General features: G+C 37.0%; 1 protein-coding gene across 5 annotated transcripts in view; it reads right to left on the reverse strand.

The window, feature by feature from the left end:
• The window catches only part of TACC2 (transforming acidic coiled-coil containing protein 2), a 212,089-nt gene that overhangs the window by 12,675 nt on the left and 176,273 nt on the right, over nt 1-23,141 (reverse strand). For all 5 annotated transcript variants that reach the window (XM_070752573.1, XM_070752572.1, XM_070752577.1 and 2 more), the window contains 7 exons: nt 22,598-22,659; nt 21,867-21,979; nt 20,667-20,826; nt 19,668-19,808; nt 10,065-10,202; nt 8,283-8,359; nt 6,420-6,463 (listed from right to left, as the gene is read on the reverse strand). In XM_070752573.1, the coding sequence (XP_070608674.1) occupies nt 6,420-6,463; nt 8,283-8,359; nt 10,065-10,202; nt 19,668-19,808; nt 20,667-20,826; nt 21,867-21,979; nt 22,598-22,659 (735 nt within the window). The remainder of the gene's footprint in view (nt 1-6,419; nt 6,464-8,282; nt 8,360-10,064; nt 10,203-19,667; nt 19,809-20,666; nt 20,827-21,866; nt 21,980-22,597; nt 22,660-23,141) is intronic.

Consider the following 23,141-nt stretch of genomic DNA (forward strand, 5'->3'; position numbering starts at 1 on the left):
ATAGATGTTCAACCACGGGGTTAGTCCGATTAGCCCTGCCAAGATTGATAAAAGAAGCCAAATCTGCATTGAGCTTCTGAAGATACAAGGACATCCTGGTGTCCAGGCCATACTATATCTGATGAGAGGTGTAGCAATTGAAAAGACTGATTTCTGTACTCTCTGTAGGTAATAGTCTCAGATTGAGGATATATGTAATATCTTGTTCTATTAGCTCTTACTCAGCAGATAGATGATTCCCTACAATTATTAAGTATAAAGCATAGTATAAAGCATAGATTACATATTCACAATTTCAATTTAATCAGAAAAACAACTGAACGTTGTGTTCCTTGCTCCTAAAACAATGAAAAAATGCTTTTGCTTAGCACCATCTAGGACAGGGCTGTCAAACTCCTGGCTCATGGGCTGCATACATTGCGCATTGGCCACGCCCCTGCCTGGTTTAGCGAAGGAGAAAAAAGTCCCAATACATCATGTGATGCTGCCATGATGCTAGTTTGACATCCCTGATATCAGATGTTGTAATCCAGCCTTTCTTATGATAATATTTTTGAAAAGGTATCTTTATTACATATATATGTTAAAAATGAAAAAGAGATAAATATAAATATAATACATGGCATATCAGTCATATATGTTGTATTATGACAGAAATAGAAGAAAAGAGAGAAGAAAGAAAGAAAGAAAGAAAGAAAGAAAGAAAGAAAGAAAGGGAGAAGATAGGAAAGATTTAATAGAAAGAGGAAATTAGGGGAAAGAGAAAAGGGATTTGAGAAAGAAGTGAGAAAAGGAGAAGACATGCCAGCTATTTAGCTGGCACTTCCATAATATACGACCTCTGATTTAAATATGTAGTTGGTATAAATTTCCCTTGATTTTTATTAGTTCACTGTATAGTGTTAGTTATATTTTTGTAGATATTGTTGGTGTTTATCTGACAAGCAAGTTCTTGTCCATGCAGTCAATATTTTGGGGTTTTGTTCATAATGTTAGTTGTATGTCTAAAGATTGCATTGATCAATGTCTTTTGTAAGTTATATGAAAAGTTTGTTTTCGTTTCATGGTGTGTTGCCAGTACATGGGTGACTGCATTCGTACAAGTTGGTGATTGCCAACAGTTCAGTTGCCATTGGTTCAAGATTGACTCAACCTTCCATCCTTCAGAGGTTAATAAAATGAGGACCCAGATTGTTTGGGACAATATGCTGACTCTGCAAACCACTTAGAGAGTGCTGTAAAGCAATGGGAAGCAGTATATAAGTCTAAGCCAGTTATGGCGAACCTTTATTTTCTTGGGTGCTGAAAGAGCGTGAGTGCATGCTATTGCACATGCACGAGTATCCACACCCATAATTTAATACCTAGGGAGGGTGAAAACAGCTTCCCCCACCCCCAGGAGGCCCTCTGGAGGCTGGAAATGGCCAGTTTCCAAACTTCTGGTGGGCCCAGTAGCCCGTGTTTCTCCCCAGGCTCCAAAGGTTTCTCTAGAGCCGGAGGAAGGTAAAAAATGCCCTCCCCACCCCCCCAGAGGCTCTCTGGAAGCCAAAAACACCCTCCAGAGTCTCTGTGCAAGTAAAAATCAGTGGTCCGGAAAACACATGCACGTTGGAGCTGAGCTAGGGCAACGGCTTGCGTGCCAGGATATATGGCTCCGCATGCCACCTGTGGCACTTGTGCCATAGGTTTGCCATCACTAGTCTAAGCGCTATTGCTATTAGTGAAAGCAGCACATGCGAAACCAATGTCTTCCCCTCTCCCCCTCCGCCACCACCTCCACCGGTCTACTGAGCTGAAAAGATTGAGGGATGCTGTTGTAAGAAATTCAGTAGATCAGATCTAAAACAGATTGCCTTGACTCTTTTTAAATTGGGTATTTAGATTGCCAAAATAATCCTAATGAAATTGTCCAAGTGAAAAAATAGTTTCCTTTTACACTTTTTATAATGTCCCATTGCACTGTAAGTATTGTGAAAACCTTTGTAATATAGCCAATTAATAACAATATTTTTTTCTGCACTCTGTTTCTGAAGTGAAATGAAACAATGTATATCACCATAAAAAAAAATCCATCCTTGCCATATTTATTGGTCATTTAACCATTATTACTGTTAGAACTAACAAGATTTGCATCTACATTCTCTGTAGATAGAGAACGAGCTTCTGTAGAGCTCATTCATCAGAAGACAGAGCAAATACATAAAAGTAAATGCCAAAATAAAATAAAGTAAAATAAATTTTAAAATGCAATATGCAGGTGCCAAATTTGGCAAAAGCGATACTTACCAGGCTTGCCTTTGTTTTGGATTTGCAAGCAAAGAACAAGAAGCAACAAAAATGGAAGCAAAACAGAAAAAAAGTCAAGGGATTTTATTAAGAAAGCAGGAAAAACCGGGAGGCAACGATCTGTAATGCACAAAGCACAATATTCCTTTTAGTTCAGTTATGAAAATGGAAGCAGCTTAATAGTTTTTAAGTGGATGGGTTTGCTTTCAGCTTTCACACAAGCATATACATGACTGAATGAATGACTGAATGAATGACTGAATGAATGAATGGCTCAAAAAGGTAGCAGCAGCTGAAGATAATGGAATTCACTGAAAAAGGAAATACTGTATGTGAAATTCATCTTGACACAATGCCATGTGCAACAGAAGTGGTTCAAAAAGCACACATGTAATCTGTAGACTGAATGCAATGAGCAATATTTTCTCTGATAAACTTTTTTTAATGGAGCCAAGCATGCGATAGAGGCATAAGCTAAATGAAGACTGTGGATTTTAAAGGAAATTATACAAATGCGGATGCTATCTGAAAAGTACATGCCAAGGAATTACCAGGAGTTCCACAAACTCAGTTTGCTCAAGTTTCTGCCTATCTTTAGGAGCTAATCCTTTTTACATTTGCATTGGAGCCAGTGGTGTGGAGCAGCTAGTGCGCCCAGGCGCACGGCTCTGGTAGGGCGGCTGCGCCCAGGTGCACGGCTCCAATAGGTCGGTGGCTGTGCATGTGCACAAACGGCAAGATACAAGTGATTTTCACCTTTTTTTGCTTCTTTGCATGTGCAGAAGCAAAGAAATAGGCATGAAGTACCCATGAATGAGAGTCCTCGCACGAGTGAGATTTGGGTGAAAACTGCCAAAATCTCATGTAAGGATGCTCTTGTGCAAGAGATTTGAGTGATTTTCACTTATTTCTTTGCTTCCGTGCATATGCAGAAGGAAAAAAAAGCCAAAAATCACCCAAATCTCTCACGCGTGAGGACACTCGCAAGAGATTTCGGATGCTGCGCATGTGCAAGCAGCCAAATGTCATGCGAGCGCATGAGAGCAGGCACACCGTATACACACACGCATGCATGGAGCACACCATGAGCATCATTGATTGGAAACATTGATTCTTGTAAAAACATTTAGGGAACTTTTAAAACGCTTTTTTCTTAACGCTACGGTCCAAATTATTTATTTATTGGATGTTGTATCTTGTGAGCTGCCCCGAGTCTTTGGAGAAGGCCAGCATACACATCTAATTATTATTATTAATAACAATAACAACAACAACAATAATAATTATATACCGCCCCTCTCTGAAGGCTTAGTTTTTTCTAAAATTAGCTTTCTCTAAAAATGTATAATAATAATAATAATAATAATAATAATAATAATAATAATAATAATAATAATATATTAGATTTGTATGCCGCCCCTCTCCAAGGATTAGTTTAGTTCAGATTTATAAAATGCTCAGAAGGAGCTCTCCAATATAAAGTTTTTTCCTTTTTATTTCCCTTGCAGGATACCAACACATTAGAAGCTCCTGCTATGTTTCAAAGCAGGGCAAAGTCACATGCATAAAGGTTAGTTAGAAATAATCATGTAAATAACATTTCCTTTACTTTTCTGTTGGCTTATAAAAAAAACCCTCTTCCACACAGGAATATTTGGAGCATTTAAACTGAACTTGTAGAAAATGATGGGATTAGCTCAATTCTGAATTGTTTGCTGATCTTAAAGTTACTATAGAATTAGCACTCAAACTGTACAAATCTTGTCTGGAAAATCAAATTGCTGTTTTCAAGCCTCCTTCTGAATCTTTCTAAAAGGCAAATCTTCACATCAGTGGGAGATGGCACCTTCAGCCAATGTTTATAAGGATGCACTCATCTACGGGCATCTTTAATCTCCATGAGCTATCCTTTTCCATTCTGACTCAAATAATCACTTCCTGAAAAAGAATTATGATAATAATCTTTTTTCCTTTTACCTATTGGGACAAGTAGACAAATCTATGGACTCTTCATAGCTCTCCAGTAAATTAAATCACAGAACAATCTGCCATTATTTTAATGTTTGCACACTCTTAGTAAAGAAGACCCTTTATGAGGGGAGTCAATTATGTAACAGACCAGCCAGCCTGTTAAGCTTCTAAACTTTTATCGCCATCTAAAAATGCTGCTCGAAAGGACAGCTCAATCTTCTCTATGTGAACTTTATGAAGATTTAACCTTGGTTTGCATCTTTTCTAAACCTCTATGAATGCACTGAAATACTTGTACTGGAAATATATCCTAATCTGCATAAGAGGAATTATGTCTAGGTAACACACAAAGCTGCAGTCTAAATTCAGTAAAGATGGCTCAATTTAACATTTCATATTTTTTGGAGTATAAAATGCACCTTAGTTTTTGGGGAGAAAAATAGGGGGGGGGTGTCTGCTACAAGGTATTAATCTGGTTAGCATCCTTCAGCTTCAGCACATTATTTTATCCCCTGGTTATCCCCTGAAAGAGTAGTAGATCCTTGGAACAAACTTCCAGCAGACGTTGTAGATAAATCCACAGTAACTGAATTTAAACATGCCTGGGATAAACATATATCCATCCTAAGATAAAATACAGAAAATAGTATAAGGGCAGACTAGATGGACCAGGAGGTCTTTTTCTGCCGTCAGACTTCTATGTTTCTATGTTTCTATGGTTAGAGCTTAAAAAAACTTTCTTTGGAGGGAATAGCAACAAAAAAACAAGCGCATACATTTTGCTCATCTTTTGCATTTCAATTCTGTATTAGTTTTTCAAAGACTTAGGGCTAGGAAAAAACCTCCTTCAGAGGGAGTAGCAATGAAAAAACCCTGCAAACCAGGAAAAGCCAGGAAGATCATTAGTGCCTCAGTTGATCAGGAAAAAAAGCTTTGAAAAAGCTACATTTGGAATATAAGACACACCCAAATTTTCAGCCTCTTTTTTTGGGGGGGGGGGAGATGTATCATATTCCGAAAAATATGGCAACTGCTCTGGTGGAGAGCAGTATAGTTTCTCCAAAAATTAATTGTAAAAGAAATATTTGCCATCTGCAATATTAAAATAATCTCAAACGTTAATTTTTTTTAAAAAAAATCAATGTTTTTTAATCTGGGGAAAAACTAATACAGAATTGAAATGCAAAAGATGAGCAAAATGTATGCGCTTGTATCTCATATTCAGCATTTCTTTCACAAAAATCACCTACATTATACATTGCAAACTGTTCACCAGAATTTATTCTAAAGATATGGAATTACAATAAATAAACACTAATTTTAAATGAAAAGGTCATGTAAATATAAAGCCAGACAGTTAGATAAAATTATGTTGCCCCTAACTCAACCATATTATACACTCTTTAAAGATTTTCTTTTAATTTAAAATATTTACGCCACTCTTCTAAATCACATCTTCCAGAGAAATCTACCAAACAAAATTCTTAACTATACAGAATACAACGGAATAACTTTAAAATAGTAATACTATAAAACAGCCGCTCAAGTAACTAAAATATTTCTACATTCTATTTTGTCATGAAAATCCTTTTTTAGATGTAATACCTTATCATTGTTAGGATTGTATTGATGGTAATATTTTGATACCTTCTTACAACAAGTACTAACAATTTAATTAATTAAATTAATAATTACATTAAATTAAAAAACAGAGACATTTGGTTTTAATAATGTGATTTGTTCTGAGAGGCCAATGATATCCAGAGTTCTGCAATTTCCTAGGCCTAAATATTATATATCAGCATTTGTTAAATGTTTTGGTAGATATCTGCCATTGCTTCGTAATTAGCTGCTGTCAAATAAATATGTTTTTCCTGGCATCTACTTGTCTTTACTTTTTTTTAAATGAAGTGTGTTACAATACACATGATGAGATGAAATTCTATACTGAATTGATGCAAACATGTAACATGAGACACAGCTAAGAATTAGAATATGTTTTCTCCAAAAGAAATATTGAAAGCAATAAAACAGGCTTAGGTAAATAACAGTAATTTCCAAGATTTCCAAGTATACGTAGCAACCTACAGATATGTTGTGATTCTGTATATTCCCTATAACAGAATAACAAATATTTTCTTTTCATGAAAGTAAATACATACCTATCATTTGAGCAATTGTCTTCTCATACTCTGAAACAATTTTCCTATTAAAAGATAAAAAGATATGAAAACGAACATGCATCCACAGAAAGTGATTATTCTAATGCCATCTCTTTTATTAAAACCTTACAAATTAGCTCCAAAATGTATGACAGAATAGGTGATGGGCCGCATTTGCTGACTTTATCCGAACACGCTGTGAGCGCATGTGCACGAAGTGCGTGGATGCACGCTCCTGGCGTGAGAATCTCATGTGAGATTTCATTTGAGATTTGTGCAAGATTTCGCTCGAGATTCACATGAGATTTCGTATGAGATTTTGCCAATTTTTGGTATTTTTTTTGCTTCTGGGCATATGCAGAAGCAAAAAAAAAGCCAAAAATCGGCAAAAAATGGCTGCTGCTGCTGCTCAGAGGATGAGAGGGGAGCAGAAGAGCCTTCTCTCCCCCAGCCCCCCACCTGCACAGGTAAGAGACCTTCAGCTGTCCGCCCGACGCAAAAGGTTCCCCTCCACATTCCTGCTGCTCATTCTGGCCTCCCCCACCCCCATTCCTTTTGGTTCCCCTTCACGGCCCCACTGTCTGGTCTCTTTTTTCCCTACCTTTGGGAAGAAGCCACCGCTGCTTACTTGCTGCTTCACCCTCTTCTGTGGCTATTGCTGCTGGCTGGGGCTCTACTTCTCTAGGCGCCATGGTGAGATTTAGCTGCTGCGTATGCACAGCAATCAAAATCTCATGTGAGCATCATCGCTGAAGCAAGATTTTGGCAAAAATCGCCAATTTCTTTGCTTCTGTGCATGTGTGGACATTTTCACCGGAATCTCGCTGGTTGCATGCATGCATGCATGTATGTAGGTATGTGTTTGTTTGTCTTCTATGCCACCCAATCCTGAAGGACTCAGGCACGTGCACAGCTGCTGGTGCTGGAGCTGCACACGCAACTCCATTTTCGCTACCCCCATGGCGAGCCCCCCCATGTGGCCAGCAGCCCACGACTGGACAGAATACAGTTGTTTCAGTGTGACATTTCTTTAATCAAAAGATTAATTCATAGACAATTAGGATGCTGCTAAATCCATATTTATGCTAAAAAAAATAGGTGATCTACTATGTATAGACTGACCTCCATATTCAGATTTGTTTTCTAAGTTTCTGCTATTTTATGTATTAACTTATGCCTTCCTACTGATCAAATTTTGAATGGAGTTTACCAGAAAGTGGAAGCAGAAGGGAAAGATAGATAGTTTCAACAGACCTATATTCATTTAATTAGCAATTACATTCTAATTTGCAGAAATGGAGAAAAAGCCCCATTGCAATGTCCCAATTGTATGAAATAGACATAAACATGAGATTAAAAACAATTCAAAAGGATTGCCTTAAACTTTAAAATTATATCCTATTGTGAATTTGTTCTCCCAAGAAAGTTAGTTGATTAAATCTTATTTAAATAATTAAACTCTTTATCTGAATTTTATAACATATTGAAAGATACCTTGTCATTATTTGTGGGACTTTTCAAACAGAAAGAGGTAGAATACGTATTTAATTTTTTATTAAATAGTCTATTTATTTATTTAATTTATAACCTTTCATTTTTCTATTCAGTAAGTACTCGCAAGGTAGTTTTTAAATACTTGAGTTTATTGCTGTATCATATTTTTATGTGGAATTTATACACATAAGTAAAGGGAAATTCACATATATAAAGAAAAACTATTTCCATATTTATGGAACATTATATTGTCTTCTGAGCATTACACCCAGAAATGGGCACTATTTTGGTAAGCTGAAGTGTGGGAAGATTTTTTTTAAACTATTTCATAAACTTTGAAAGTATTGATTCATAGAAAATTACACAAACCTCATTTCCATAACTTCCCTCCTACTTTCTTCATATTTCTCTTTCCATTCTGAAATCATCTTTTCCTTTGCAACTATCTTTTTTTTAAAAGAAAAGAAATAAGGTTGTATCAGGTTGAAAAAGGTCAAAATACTTTGCCACATAACATCCTAAGAATAGATAGAAAAGTATAGCAAGATTATAATTAAGGCATCCACAGGGAAGGTAAGGAGAGCAACTGATGGAACCCTCAATGATGTTATTAAATAAATGCTCTGGTAGCACCATGGGTGGGTTCCAACTTACTTCGCTGCCAATTCACTTCATCCTGTGCTGCATGGCTGTGTCTTGTGGCTGCGTGCGTGCATGCGCAGTATACACACACCCACAAATAAAAATACCATAAACAAGATGCTAGCTGCATGCACAGTGCTGGAAACTTGGCTTCTGCACATGTGCAGAAGAAAAATTTGAAAAAAAAAAAGATTTTTTTTTAATGGTAGTGCCCACGGATTGGCACTGAGTGATCCGGTTCAGTGACATCATCGTGACATCACCAGCAGGTCGCTACCAGTTCAGGGGAAGCTATCTGAACCTACCTATCTGAACCATGGGTAACACACATACTCAGATGTCAGGGGGCAAGTATATGGTTGTGGCACATATGTACATGTATGTTTTATGTCATCTCTTTTTGCTGCAAATGCCAATTTTATAAAATCAAAATGTTTTGGAAATAATTACAGGAATTTGGAAAGTTATCAGGGCTAAAAATAAAACAAAAATAATGACTAAAAATCTTACACAAGAGCAAAATAAAGTATTAGAAAGAAGATTAGAATTCCAAATAGTTAAAAAAGCAAAATGCCTAGGGACCTGGTTGACCTGAAAATGCTCCTCCATAAAAGAAAACAATTGTTTCAAACTATTATCACATATTTAAAAAGATTTGGAAAACTGGACAAAATTACAGCTATCACAAGTAGGAGCAACTGCCACTCTCAAAATGAACATATTACCTAAAATCCTAGGCCTATTCCAAACAATTCCAATAAAATTAAATGAAACTTTTTGTGAAGAATTAAATAAAATAACATTAAAATTAGCATGGCAAGGGGAAAAGGCAAGGATAAAATGTAAATTACTACAGGATTCCAGACTGAGAGTGGGCTTTGGCCTTCCATAGTGAAAACTTTATTATCAGGTGGCCGCAGCAATGTGGATTAGAGAACAGATAATGCTAAAAAACAAAGAATATTTGCAATTGAAGGACATGATATACAACAGGGTTGGCATGCATTCTTGTGGGAGGGAAAGGATAAAATACACAAATAGTTCCATAGGCACTATTTGTGAGAGGTGCATTACTTGAGGTTTGGAAGAAAATTAAACAAAAAATTTACATAAAAATTCTTAAATGGGTTTCAACTATGGAAGTATTAGTTTATCCAAATGCTACAGACTTAAATACAAAGGTTATCCAGAAACTAAGGTTACAAGGCACATAGCTCTCATGGGTAATGTTTCATGGGAGAGGTTGGTATTACTATCAGGTAGGGGGAAGCCACCGGAAGAGAACGAGCAGTGCCAGTGGTCAGTAGATCATCGACTGGCACAGTGCTGAAGGTTAGAGATGAGCATCCTCATTCCATTTCCCTCCAAGTGCGAAGTGCGTGCTGTAATACGCTATCTGAATGCTAAGGGCATGAACGCTGCTGCGTTGAACAAACTTCAAAAAGTGATTGCATTTGTAAAATGCCTACCAATAAACAGGTAGGCTTCCTTGATTAAAATTGCCATTACCTCTTCTCTGGCAACTCTTAAGGCGGTATCCAGGTCTTGCTGCTTATAAAGCAAAGTGGAAGCATTTTCTCCCTCTGCACTGCTTATCCGGGAATACAATGCACTTTTAGAGATCGAAGCGTCAACTGCAGGGTCCCTCTGTTCATTTCAAAGAAGGACAAATAGTTAGTAATATGTGCCAGTTGTGAACTACTTTAAAGGAAGTGAGAAAAGAATGTAGTGTGAAAAAAAAGTAGAATTAATTAATTAAAATATTAATCTTGATTTATCCTTAAGATATTTCACAAGAGTTACTGTTAGACATGAGTAATAAACAGGATATTGAAAATTCCAATATTTCTTGCAAAGCACCATTTCATTGAATTTCAGAACCAAAAGATTCCCCCCCCCCTGCTATTTCAATTCTTTATTAAAACATTATTTTTTTGCTAAAATGACATCAAGTCCTCAGCAAACAAAAATATATTTGGACAACTTTGCACAAGATGCAGTCTGATATCTATTGAACTGTGTATTACTCACCATGCAACAACAGACACAAAGATCAGCAAAAACAAAGTGAAATTTATTTGTAGGCCAATAGCAAAAGAAAAGAATAAAGTTCTTTTGTTGGACCCAAGAATGTTCCAACAAATTCCTCAAAACACATTTTTTACCACCTTATTTAAAATGTGTATAACATAGTAATAGCTTTGGCTTACACTTGTTATTTGATATTCACTTTATTACTGAAAGCACTATACAGCAGTTACCTAAATATAGTTCTGCAGATAGTAGAACAGTTTAGGATTAAATATGAAATTGTTGATGGGGATTTATTTTTATAACAATATTAATATCCAAGTTACTGACAGATCTGATTGAACATTCTTAATTAAAATTTAATTATGTTAGCGTAATTCATAACAAACAATATTTGATTCAAGCACCTAATCAGTGACTAAATAACATCTAAGGTTAATTAAGTTAAGTTTAACAGGAAACTAAAATACAAATTCTTTCAATTGCAATATACAAAAGAAAGCTAAGAAAATATTAGAGATTGCCTCTGCTATTTTCTTTACACAGAACTAATGCAATTCAGATTCCTACTTTTGGATTTTAGGTAGAAACAAAATTATTTTCGGCTAACTACCTTTCTTATATCATGTATGACTAAATAATTGGGAAAACATAATTTAACAACAGGGATTCCAATTGTTTTACCTATTGTACAAAGCAGTGAATAATCAGCAATGTACTGGATAAATATTTTATACAGTTTAATCTATGGTTAAGATACGTAAGAGACTGACCAAACTGTTATTTAGTAACACTAGCTATAGCCAGACATATTAATTGCATAATTTTATGATAATATTAAAGTTTGGATAGATTATCTATTATCTACACTATATATTATTTATCTATCTATCTATCTATCTATCTATCTATCTATCTATCTATCCATCCATCCATCCATCCATCCATCCATCCATCCATCCATCCATCCATCATATATCTATATAAAATTCAAGAACTGTTTGAGGATTTCCTTTTTTTTATCTTTAGAAGAGAAGTTATTTGGTTCATATTATGCATGTGAAGGAATGGGTTCTTTGTTTGCAAGTTTTTAGTTTTCTAAATATTGAGCTAGTTCTTAGTTTCAAAAATAATATGTACGAAAATGTCTACTTTGAAATATTTATATAGACACACAGACACATTTCTTTTTCTAAAAATAATAATAAAACCACCAATGCAATTATGAGTCATGTATGAAACTGACATGGCTCCAAACTAAGACTAATTTATCCTAATATGCAATTTGGGGTACTTTTTATCTATAAATTAGAACTGAAATGTATCCTCTGAAGCACATGAAAAATGAATTCAATATTATTTACATATAAACATTATTATGAGAGCAAATATATGACGATTAGAAGTTTCACTATTGGAAAATTTTATTATGCCAGCAAAAAATTTGAACTGTACTCTCATTTGCATAGAATCCAAAACACTTTACCATGGTATAACAATAATTATACAGATAAAAATAAAAAATACAAATATTTTTGGGGATAAATTGCAATTTAGTAGTAAATATGAAGCAGAAATATTTTCAGAAAATTCTACATACTTAATTTCAACATATTTTTAACTTACGGTATTACTTCTCTACTGTAAATCTATGGATGTTCTATTAGATCAACTCATTTAACATGTTGACTATAATAATGATTGCTTAAATAAGTAAATCAAATTGTACTTCCCAACTGAACATGTTACAAGGGGAAGATTATGTTTAATTTAATCAGGGCAGCTTGCCCAAAAGCTTGTTTTTCAAATTTGTCACAACAACCTCTTGAAAAATTTAATTAAGATAAATTACTTAACAAGCTATTCATATAATTATATCACATCTTGTTGATTCATTCTGGGAAAATGCCCAGCAGTTTTGCAATATTTCATGGCTTCCAAATGAGATTAAGTCATTTAGTATCTTTGACACTGTAGAGTCAACAAATCTAGAAAAAAACAGAATAAGCACTAGGCTGGGAATATGGAGGAAGCAGCAATATAATATGTTTCATGTGATATTTCACCAGTCACCGTCACAGCCTCAGCTCAGCAGAAAATGTTTACCAATCCTAGGGGTGGCTAACAATTTCTAAGAAGAATTAACTCTGGCTTTGAAAAAGAGATGTGTGAGATCATCCAAGGGCAGGGGGTGAGTTACCATCAGTATGCTGATGATACTCAGCTATACATGTCCACTCAGTGAAGCAGTGGAAGTAATGTGCAGGTGTCTGGAGGCTGTCAGGGTCTGGATGGGTGCCAACAGGCTCAAGCTCAATCCAAACAAGACGGAGTGGCTATGGGTATTGCCTCCCAAGGACATGTCCATCTGTCCATCCATTACCCTGGAGGGGGAATTGCTGACCCCCTCAGAGAGAGTCCACAACTTGGGCATCCTCCTCAATCCACAGCTGACTTTAGAACACCATCTTTCAGCTGCGGCGAATGGGGGGCGTTTGTCCAGGTTTGCCTGGTGCACCAGTTGTGGCCCTATTTGGACAGGAAGTCTTTGCTCATGGTCACTCATGCCCCTATCACCTTGAGGTTTGACTACTGCAATGCTCTCTACATGAGGCTACCTTTGAAGAGTGTTCAGAAACTTCAAATCGTCCAAACTGGAGCTGCGTGAGCAGTTATGCGCCTTCCAAGGCATATTCATATTTCACCATCACTCCACGGACTGCATTGGTTGCTGATTAGTATCTGCACACAATTCAAAGTGTTGGCTATGACCTACAAAGCCCTACATGGCATTGGGCCAGATTATCTCCAAGACTGCTTTCTGCCACATGAATCCCCATGGTCGATCAGGTTCCACAGAATCAGCCTTCTCAGGGTCCAGTCAACCAGACAATGTTGTTTGGCGGGCTCTAGGGGAAGAGCCTTCTCTGTGGTAGCCCCAGCCCTCTGGAATCAGCTCCCCTGGAGATTTGCACTGACCCCACTCTCCTTGACTTCCGTAAAAGTTTAAAAAACGATTTATGCTGCCAGGCTTGGGGTCACTAGATATTGGCATCCTGATCAATGAATGTTTAGTATATTTGGTTGAGAGAATGGTGATGAATGGTTTTTAAAGTCTTTTAGCTATATTAATTGGATTTTTAGATGTATTGTTATGTTTTTCTGACATGTTGTGAGCTGCCCTGAGTCCTCGGAGAGGGGCGGCATACAAATCCAATTAATAAATAATAATAATAAATAAATAAACAGTTGCTCAGCCCAATGAAACTAGAAGGGAAACTTAGAATAACCCGCTCCTGTAGACCAATCACATTGTCATCGTATGACATATTGCAACTTTCACCTTCACTAAACTGGGGGTGGCCTGGCCAGCGCATAATGTATCTGGGCCGTGAGATACCACTGCTGTAGACTTCCAGAAGTGGAAGGTAGCAGAGCTGTTAGCAAATTTATAACCATGAAGTACACTTTCTGGAATCCTTGGGAGATGTTTCTTGATGTTGAAAAGTGGACAAATTTGTTTTATAAGAAACAAAACAAAACAAGGCAGGCACTGTACAGGTAGTCCTCTGTTTGTGATTCTCTGGTTTGTTTATTTGTTTGTTTATTTGTTTATTTGTCAATTTCTTTGCCGCCCTTCTCCTGAGACTCAGGGCAGCTTACAGCATATTAGAAATCTACATAAAAAACAGTATTCTTTTAAAAAAGTTAAAACTAAGCAAACACATCACATATCCAAAATTCATTCATTGGTTGGGGCAAGATGTCAAAATTTCAATTTCCCTAAGCCTGATGGCAGAAGTGGGTCTTCAAAGCTTTGCAGAAGGCAGGGAGAATGGGGACAGTACGAATCTCAGGGGAGAGCTCGTTCCACAGGGCTGAGGCAGCCACAGAGAAGACTCTTCCTCTATGTTGTGTCCAGAGGACAGTTAGGCCTTGTACCCGTCCCACATTCCTTGGGCGGGAAAATACTGCAAAGTGATTGGTTGGCTCAGCCTGGCAGCCCGGCATATATATAGCTGCCAGGCACGGCCATGTTTTTGTCTTGTTCTGTTCTGTAAACCGTTATATCCTGTTAATAAAGAACCGTTCTTACTTCAAGTCTGCAGTCCTTCATTCCGCTAAGGATTTAACACCCTAGGCCCCACCAGACAACATTGTCTGGCTGACAGGACCTGCAGAAGGCTGAACCTGTGAGCCCTGATCAGCTGCTGGGATGTATGAGGCAGAAGATGATCTCATAAGTTACACTGTGATTTATGATAGTTTTTTCACACTGCAGCATCTCAGTGATCATGTGATCAAAATTTGGACACTTGGCAACTGGGATATATTGATGATGGTTACAATGATCCGGGGTCAGATGATCCCCTTTTGCAACCTTCTGATAAGCAAAGTCAGTGTGTGTGTGTGTGTGTGTAAATATTTAAGTTATAATGCTCAACAATGGAAACACCGAATAGAAAATCTGAAGTATGAAGAACTGAAATACATATAAGAATGCTAAGGTGTTTAAATCAGCATTTATACAGATTCAAATGAAATACTATCAGACCTATCCGATTTTTCAGACTACGCAATTTGATCAAACAACAATAGAGCGGAAAAACAGGAAGACTTTTCTCCTGATCCAGCTTGGTCACAATCACCAACAGCAGAGTCTCAGTCACAGTAATGCAAAATATAATTAAAGTGTACATCTTGGTAGTCTGTTATATAGATTACAACCAATAAATTAATTGCAATATCTCATACCTCCCTGTTTTGAAATGAATGTTTTCAATCTGCGGTACAGCACCGGCAGACAAATATTCAGGTGGTATCAGTATTTTTAAAAATCAAGAAAGACAAAACACACATAATGTCAGATGTGCCTCCACTCAAAACCCAGGAAAGAAAACCCCCAACTCCATGGGGAATAGAGAAAAGTATTTTTACTGGACAAAAATTGATAGCAACAAGTAGAAAGCAAGATCTGAGGCAAAGGGCACAAAAATTACATATTTTAATCCCAAATTCCTCCCCTCAAAGACCTGGGCTGATCATCCAATCCCGATCCCCCCCCCCCCGCCCAGATGTGATGTGGGCCACATCTTCAAGGGAAGCCTTCGCATCTGGTCTGCAGAAAGCGTTGACTTTGAGCTAGCTATAAACATGTTGATTCAGCCGCACAGTATATGATGAGAATTTCCCTCCCAAATTCCATAATCAAGACTCATGTGGAGACATCTCCAGCACTGCTTCCCCTCTCCATCCTAAATATCTAGACTTCCTTCCCCCCCCCATTTTTATGGCAGCCAAAGTAAGCAAGTAGCATGGAGGTTGACACATAACCTGCAACAAGGGAAACCTCATGAGCTCCTTTCTACTGATATCACCATAAGGAGTCTTCCCAGGGAGTTGCATAGATCAAATGCATGACTTAAAAACTAACATTTCACTCTAGTTTAGGCTGCATGCACCACAGGCCCAACCTCACTCCAATATGTCAACAGCCAGCATGCTGTGGGCATAGCAGGGGGAGAAAAAAAGAAGAAACAAAACATTTTTTGTCTTAGTGAATAAAGAAGAGATGAGACCTCTTCCTCCTCTTAGAATCTATTTCCTCCCATTATTTTAAACCATTTCTTAGACAATTGAGATGTGGATTGCTGCAGAGGAAAACCATTACCTACAGACAAGTCCTAACAAGCAAACAGAGAGAGAGAGAGAGAGAGGGAGAGAGAGAGAGAGAGAGAGAGGGAGGGAGGGAGGGAGAGGGGAGAGGAATCCTGGCATTGCAGGTTCTTGTATGCAGTGTGCAGTTTTGACCTCATAGTTTGTCAAAATTGTCTAAATCAGCAAAGGGATACCTCAGTTTGCGGGTTCTGTTTGACTATATAGACACAATTTCTTTTCTTGCTTATGATTAAGGTTCTTTATTGCATTTTTTACAATTTAGACAATGTTTAAAGTCCATCCCATCTCCCATGGCAACAATTCTAGATGCAGTTTCCTTTGTGTGAGTCAATGGGAAGAGATAGATGGGAAGAGATAGATGCAGATTGCTTAATTTCCAATTCTTTTGCAAGATCATCTCTCACTGAGTTTTACGTGGCCAATAACCATATAGGAAATATTTTGAAAAGACATGGGGGACTATAGGAGGAAAGAAGAACTTTCTAGATCAGAAATCTACAGATGAGAAAAGTTGGAAAGAAACTACGGGAAGAAAATCCTGGATCTGAACCCATCCATTTCTTAAACTGAGTGAGTACTTGTTTTCACTTCTCAAGATATTGATCCCTGAAATCATTGGCCTGCAGGTAAAACCAGTTTTCATGCAATAACATGCTATAGTGAGTGCCCCAATTTGGTGAATTATTGCATTTATAAAAGGATTTTTTAAAAACATCCCACAGAACAGGTTTTTTTAATTCTTGCCATACTGAACTTTTGGATATACAGTGATATACTATAACTATGAATATCTCTCATATATTCATCCAATTCTTCTAAGATTGCATCTCTAAACCCTGAGTATTCTCCATATCATACATAGTTTCCTTTCCCTGCCCTGCTAAATCACCAAGCTCATTTACATTTCCAGTATGTATCAAAAAATTAAACTGTGAAAATCTCAGATCTGTATAAAAAAATGGCAGCCAAATGTATTCCTGTCATCAATAGCAATAGCATTTAAGACTTATATACCGCTTCACAGCCCTTTCTAAGCAGTTTACAGTCATCATATTGCCCCAAACAATCAGAGTTCTCATTTTATTTATTTATTGGATTTGTATGCCGCCCCTCTCGGTAGACTCGGGGCGGCTAACAACAGTAATAAAAAACAGCATGTAAATCCAATACTAAAACAACTAAAAAACACTTATTGTAAAACCAAACATACATACAAACAAACATACCATGCATAAATTGTAAAGGCCTAGGGGGAAAGAATATCTCAGTTCCTCCATGCCTGATGGCAGAGGTGGGTTTTAAGGAGCTTACGAAAGGCGAGGAGGGTGGAGGCAATTCTAATCTCCTGGGGGAGTTGGTTCCAGAGGGTCGGGGCCGCCACAGAGAAGGCTCTTCCCCATGGGCCCGCCAAATGACATTGTTTAGTTGACAGGACCCGGAGAAGGCCCACTCTGTGGGACCTAATTCTGTGGGACCTAATTTTACTGATCTCAGAAGGATGGAAGACTGAGTCAACCTTGAACTGGTCAAAATCAAACTGCTGGCAGTATTAGCCCGCAGTATTGCATTCTGATCACTGCACCATCACATCATGTGATAGTCATTTTTGAAATATATCTGCAAAGTAAACATGATCACGTCTGAGATTAGAGAAAAGAAACTTCCACATGCTCTTTTCTATCTTTCTACATAACAATGGACCAAAATCATCCAGCATCATCACTCAGAAAAAAAATATTGTTAAAGTGAAAGCAGCCACACGGTTTTTAAGCACACAAACTGCAGGCACGGGAGATACCTCAGTATCTAAGGAGTTGAAAGAAGACAAGGTAATTTGTCTGGCTAGCTTCAGGGCTTCTATCCTCATTGCAGCAAATTCTAATTCCTCCTGCCAGTGAGAGGGTTGTGACAATGTACAGGGAAAACCCGTTAAGCATGATGCAAAGACAAATGCCCAGAGTTACAGAATACTATTGTTTTAGGCTACAGCAAACATATTGGTTGAGGTCCATATACTCTACTAGGCCATGATGGATTTTAACTACCAATGACTGAAGAAACGACAAAGGCTGATCCACCATCACCAGATGCTAAGTGTTGTGGTTGGCTCTGGCCCAGCTTCTGCTCCAGGGAATAGGGAGGTGGATGCAGGGGAAAATTCAACATGTCACAGGCCTGTGTTATTGCCGACAGAATCAGGTCAGAGTTTAGTTTCCTCAGACGAAGACTTCCCTTGATTCAGATGATGACATTTTGGACCCAAGCAAGCGCAGAATTATGCGTAGAAGAGACCAAATAAGAACATATTACAGGAAATAAGAGAGGCCACCTGTGTTTGGGTGGGGCTCCAGTAATTAGGGCTGCTGCTATAAATAGCAGCATGTGGGTTTGGCCATTGTGGAAGAATATCTGATCGGAGTTCGTCAGGAAACTTGTGTTGCTGGACTTTTTCATGCCTTTGAAACCAAAGCAGAGCAACGTGTGTGTGTGTGTGTGTGTGTGTGTCTCACTTCGTTGGAAGAAGAAGGGGTGTGAAGTTTCTTCACAGTGCTAGCTAAGTACTTAATGACTGCTTAAGGGAAATTGTACAGACTACCCGGTTATTTTGGGAAGAGTGCTCTTTGCAATACAAAAAGAGTGCTTTGTTTATTTTGAATTTTGTGATAAAGAACATTGTTTTGAATTTTCAAACGTGTGTGTGTGTCTGAGATTTGTACCCTTGAATTTTCAGGAGGCTCCTATCAGAGAGCCCTGGCAGAACACTAAGCCAAGAGTGTAACATTATAGGTCATTGTGATGCAAGATATAAGGAGAAATGACATGAAATGTTTAAGATTGCAACCTTAAAACTTCTCTCTTAATTTTTTCATTAAATTAATTATAAAACCCTTTCTGATATGAATTTATTCCTTAGAGAACTCATTATGCATACATGAGCTGTAGCTATAAACTACATATTGAATGCTTAGTATCAGTGAAATGTCACCAAAATGATTTTAGAAAGGCTGTTTATAGCTAAACACTATTTAGTTATAGCTGACAAGGGGAGGGGCCTTAAAGATGGCAAAGGCAGCATTGTGACTGAATCTCCATTCGCCTGGCATGATCAGAGAACTAAGTAGATGAAATGAATATAATGTAAAGATGTAGACCAACCATTCACATAGAAGATACTAAATTGGAAAGGAAGGTATAAATATGTGAAACTATGTAAAATCAATATATTATACACCCTTTTTATTTGGAAAAAAGCTAATTCAATGTGAATTGGTGTGTGTGTGAGAGAGGGGGGGACAACACACACAATTTAGCACTTTTTAATGGTAGTTTTGCTACATTTTAGAAATCTGCCCTCATCACACCAGAACATACATAAGGAGAACAAACAAATCTGTTACAAACCTGAAGTTTCTGAGCAAATACTGGGGGATTCTTTTCCGCTAGGTCAGGCTCCAGATACTGAAGCTGATCACATACTGAAGACGGATGAGATATCCTACTAAGGAGAGCGTCAGCGGAAACGTAGGGATCTTCAGGACTGATCTGAAGAACAAGAAAGATGAAGAAATTGAGAGGACTACTCATGATTAAAACTCATTAGCTCCTATAAATACATGTCAAAGGCCAACCAAATCTGAAGTGAAATATATATTTTATCAATTGGACCATAAAAACGTGAGATGTGTGTTGTTGTAGTTGAAGCTGAAGTAGTCATTGCCAGGAAGGACATTGTAGCAAATGATTTTATGGGCTACACTTAGGTCATGTTTAAAGTGACATAGGTCTAAGCTTTCTAAACCTAGGATTGTAAGTTTAGTTGCATAGGGTATATTGTTGGGAGTGGAGGAGTGGATGGCTCTTCTGGTAAAGTATCTCTGGACATTTTCTAGAGTGTTTATGTCCCAAATGTGGTGTTGGTTCCAGACAGATGAGCTGTATTTGAGAATTGGTCTGGCAAAAGTTTTGTATGCTTTGGTTAGTAGTGTGAGATTACTGGAGCAGAAGCTACGTAGAATTAGGTTAAAACACTTGAAGCCTTTTTGGCAATGTTGTTGCAGTATTCTTTGGCACTTAGGTCATTTGATATGAGTATTACATATCTACATATTCCATATGTGGAGCAGAGATTGTCCTAAATAAGGGAATAAAGCAACAATTTGTAATTGTTGATGTATATATGCTGAGGATCCAGTTTGGGGACTGCTAAGATGTTTGTGTAGAACAACAGAACAACAGAATCACGGGGGTAATAGGTTGGGGAGAGGGTAGAATGGCATTATTGAAAATTGGCAAAGGGGGTAATTAGGTCAAACAGTTTTAGGCAATCGATCTACAGCAAGCTATATTTACCATCAAGCTAGATGCACAATGATGGCATGTTCCAAACCCTTGATAACTTACTATGTTGTCTGAAGCACTTCCTATGGACACAGATTCCAGTTCTTTTGCTTTATCAGAGGACTGTACTGATGATTCTTGCTTAGCTACCAGGGATCGTGAAGCTGGGTGCTGTAGTTTTATACTACAGGAAAGCTGGCTTTCTGTTTCTTCCAGACTTGACCTAATGGAAAAAGGATAACTGGTTTCTTAACTGGTTAACGGAATACATTCACTGATTGCCAAATTGCCTACAATTCTTTCATACATCTCAATCTGAAGGCTCAAGATTACGGTTATTATTTCTGTTTAAAGTTAGCATTTGTTTAAAATGACTGGCATAAAACAGTGTCTTATTCTTAATTTTGGAATGTGCCGAAATGGATATGTTAACAAAAAAATTAGAAGAGAAAGAAGAAACGGATTATTATAGAGTTTGGGCTAAATTCTATAATTGGTTTAAACAAAGAAACAGTTAAATAAGTGGAATAGAATGTAAGGTTTAAAAGATCAATAATTGTAATGTTTATCTTTTTTCTCTAAATTGGAACTAGATTCTCTTGTGTTTGAAGTCTTTTTCTCTTTCCATTTTTTTCTTCTCTAAATTCCTTTTTTCTTTCATAAAATGTACAGCACTAACAGTGAATATAGACAAAAAGTTCTTAATTAATGTAAAAACGTTTACAACTCTGAATGTGCTTCTGATGAAAATTGGGATGTAAATCATCTCGGATATGTGTATATTTCATTTTATTTTTGTTTGTTTTTATAGGTATGTCTTATTTTAAAATAATTTTTTTAAAAAATAACAAAAAAAAACCCCAGTGTCTTATTCTAGTATCTGAATGGCAGATTTATGAGGCAAGAGAACAATATGGTTCAATTGTATGTCATAACTACATTACTTTTTAGTTCATTCTATTGTTAAATCTATATGCCAGCATCACTACTATAAATGAATACAGCTATTATTAGATATTTAAAGTTGTAGATATCAATCCCTTTATGAATTATTTTAAGTTGTCATTTTCTTCTCTTGGACATTAATGGGGCAACAACATATTAAATGTTAACTGATTTCATTCTATGCCATTCCAAATAATTTACCACCCTGTTATGCAGTATGTGTAACAATACAAAAGCTTCAGGGGGAAAAAAACAATTTCTAGCTCTAATTATTCCATATTTTTTACAATTGGTTCAATAGATAATGGAAAAAAGTACCCAGAACAAGGAGTTGTAGAATCTGATAAACGGGTTGGAGGAGACTTGATTGGACTCTCTTGCTGAGCATTGAACATAAGGTACAAAGATTGCTTTGTCTGGCCATCATCATCCTTGTGTCAAAGAAATGTTAAGAACATTATTATTATTATACATCTTTATCTGGAACATCTCATCTCATCTCATGAAACATATACCAATACCAAAAATAATTCCCAAAATTCAGGTATGTCAAAGAAATTACAGATTAAATTGGCAAACCTTTTAGCTGTTCTGCATACAAATGAATATTTATTTATTTATTTATTTATTTATTTATTTATCCATCCATCCATCCATCCATCCATCCACTCACTCACTCACTCACTCACTCACTCACTCATTCAATTTTATGCCACCCTTCTCCTTAGACTCGGGGCAGCTTACAACAAGTTAGCAATAGCACTTTTTAACAGAGCCAGCCTATTGCCCCCACCATCCGGGTCCTCATTTTACCCACCTCGGAAGGATGGAAGGCTGAGTCAACCTTGAGCCGGTGATGAGATTTGAACCGCTGACCTACAGATCTACAGTCAGCTTCAGTGGCCTGCAGTACAGCACTCTACCTGCTGCGCCACCCCGGTTCTATCGGGGTGAATAGCTCACTTGTAAGCACTGTGACTTCCCTTTATATACACCCTAAATAAATACTGTAAGAGGAAACAAGAAGAAATCCACAAGTAGAAACTTACAGCTATGGAAGAACCAATTTTTTCCATGTATTCTATTTCATATGTATTGCTATATTCCAGCTCTGAAATACAAAGTAAAATGTCTTTAGTGAGGAAAGAAAGCATTTCCTTATAGACAGCATACATTCCCTAGACATTAAAATAAGACTAATAAATTATAGCCCAGAACATGCTGAATAAAGATTTCTGGCCAGTTTGGAAGCACAAACTAGGACTAAGTTTGTTCATTCCAATTATAATTTAGGCCATTATACTAAATACAAATTCTTCATTTCTTCTTCATTCATTTTTTGTCAAATTAACTCCAGTGTGATTTTTGGGAAAAAAACAAAACACAATAATACCCAACAAAATTTAAACTATTAATATAAGTTAATTTTTAAGTGCTAGTTGTTCAATGGAAAACCTATTGATAAACTGCTGAATTGTCAAACAGTACTACTTAATATGATAGTGTATCTTTTATTCATGAATTTGTTATGAAAAGACTACTACATCTTTTGATTATTAGATGAAGTATAGAAAAGTACTACCTCTCCAAAAA

This window comes from Erythrolamprus reginae, chromosome 5 (genome assembly GCF_031021105.1).
Source record: "Erythrolamprus reginae isolate rEryReg1 chromosome 5, rEryReg1.hap1, whole genome shotgun sequence".
In the NCBI taxonomy this organism is placed as follows: Eukaryota; Metazoa; Chordata; class Lepidosauria; order Squamata; family Dipsadidae; genus Erythrolamprus; species Erythrolamprus reginae.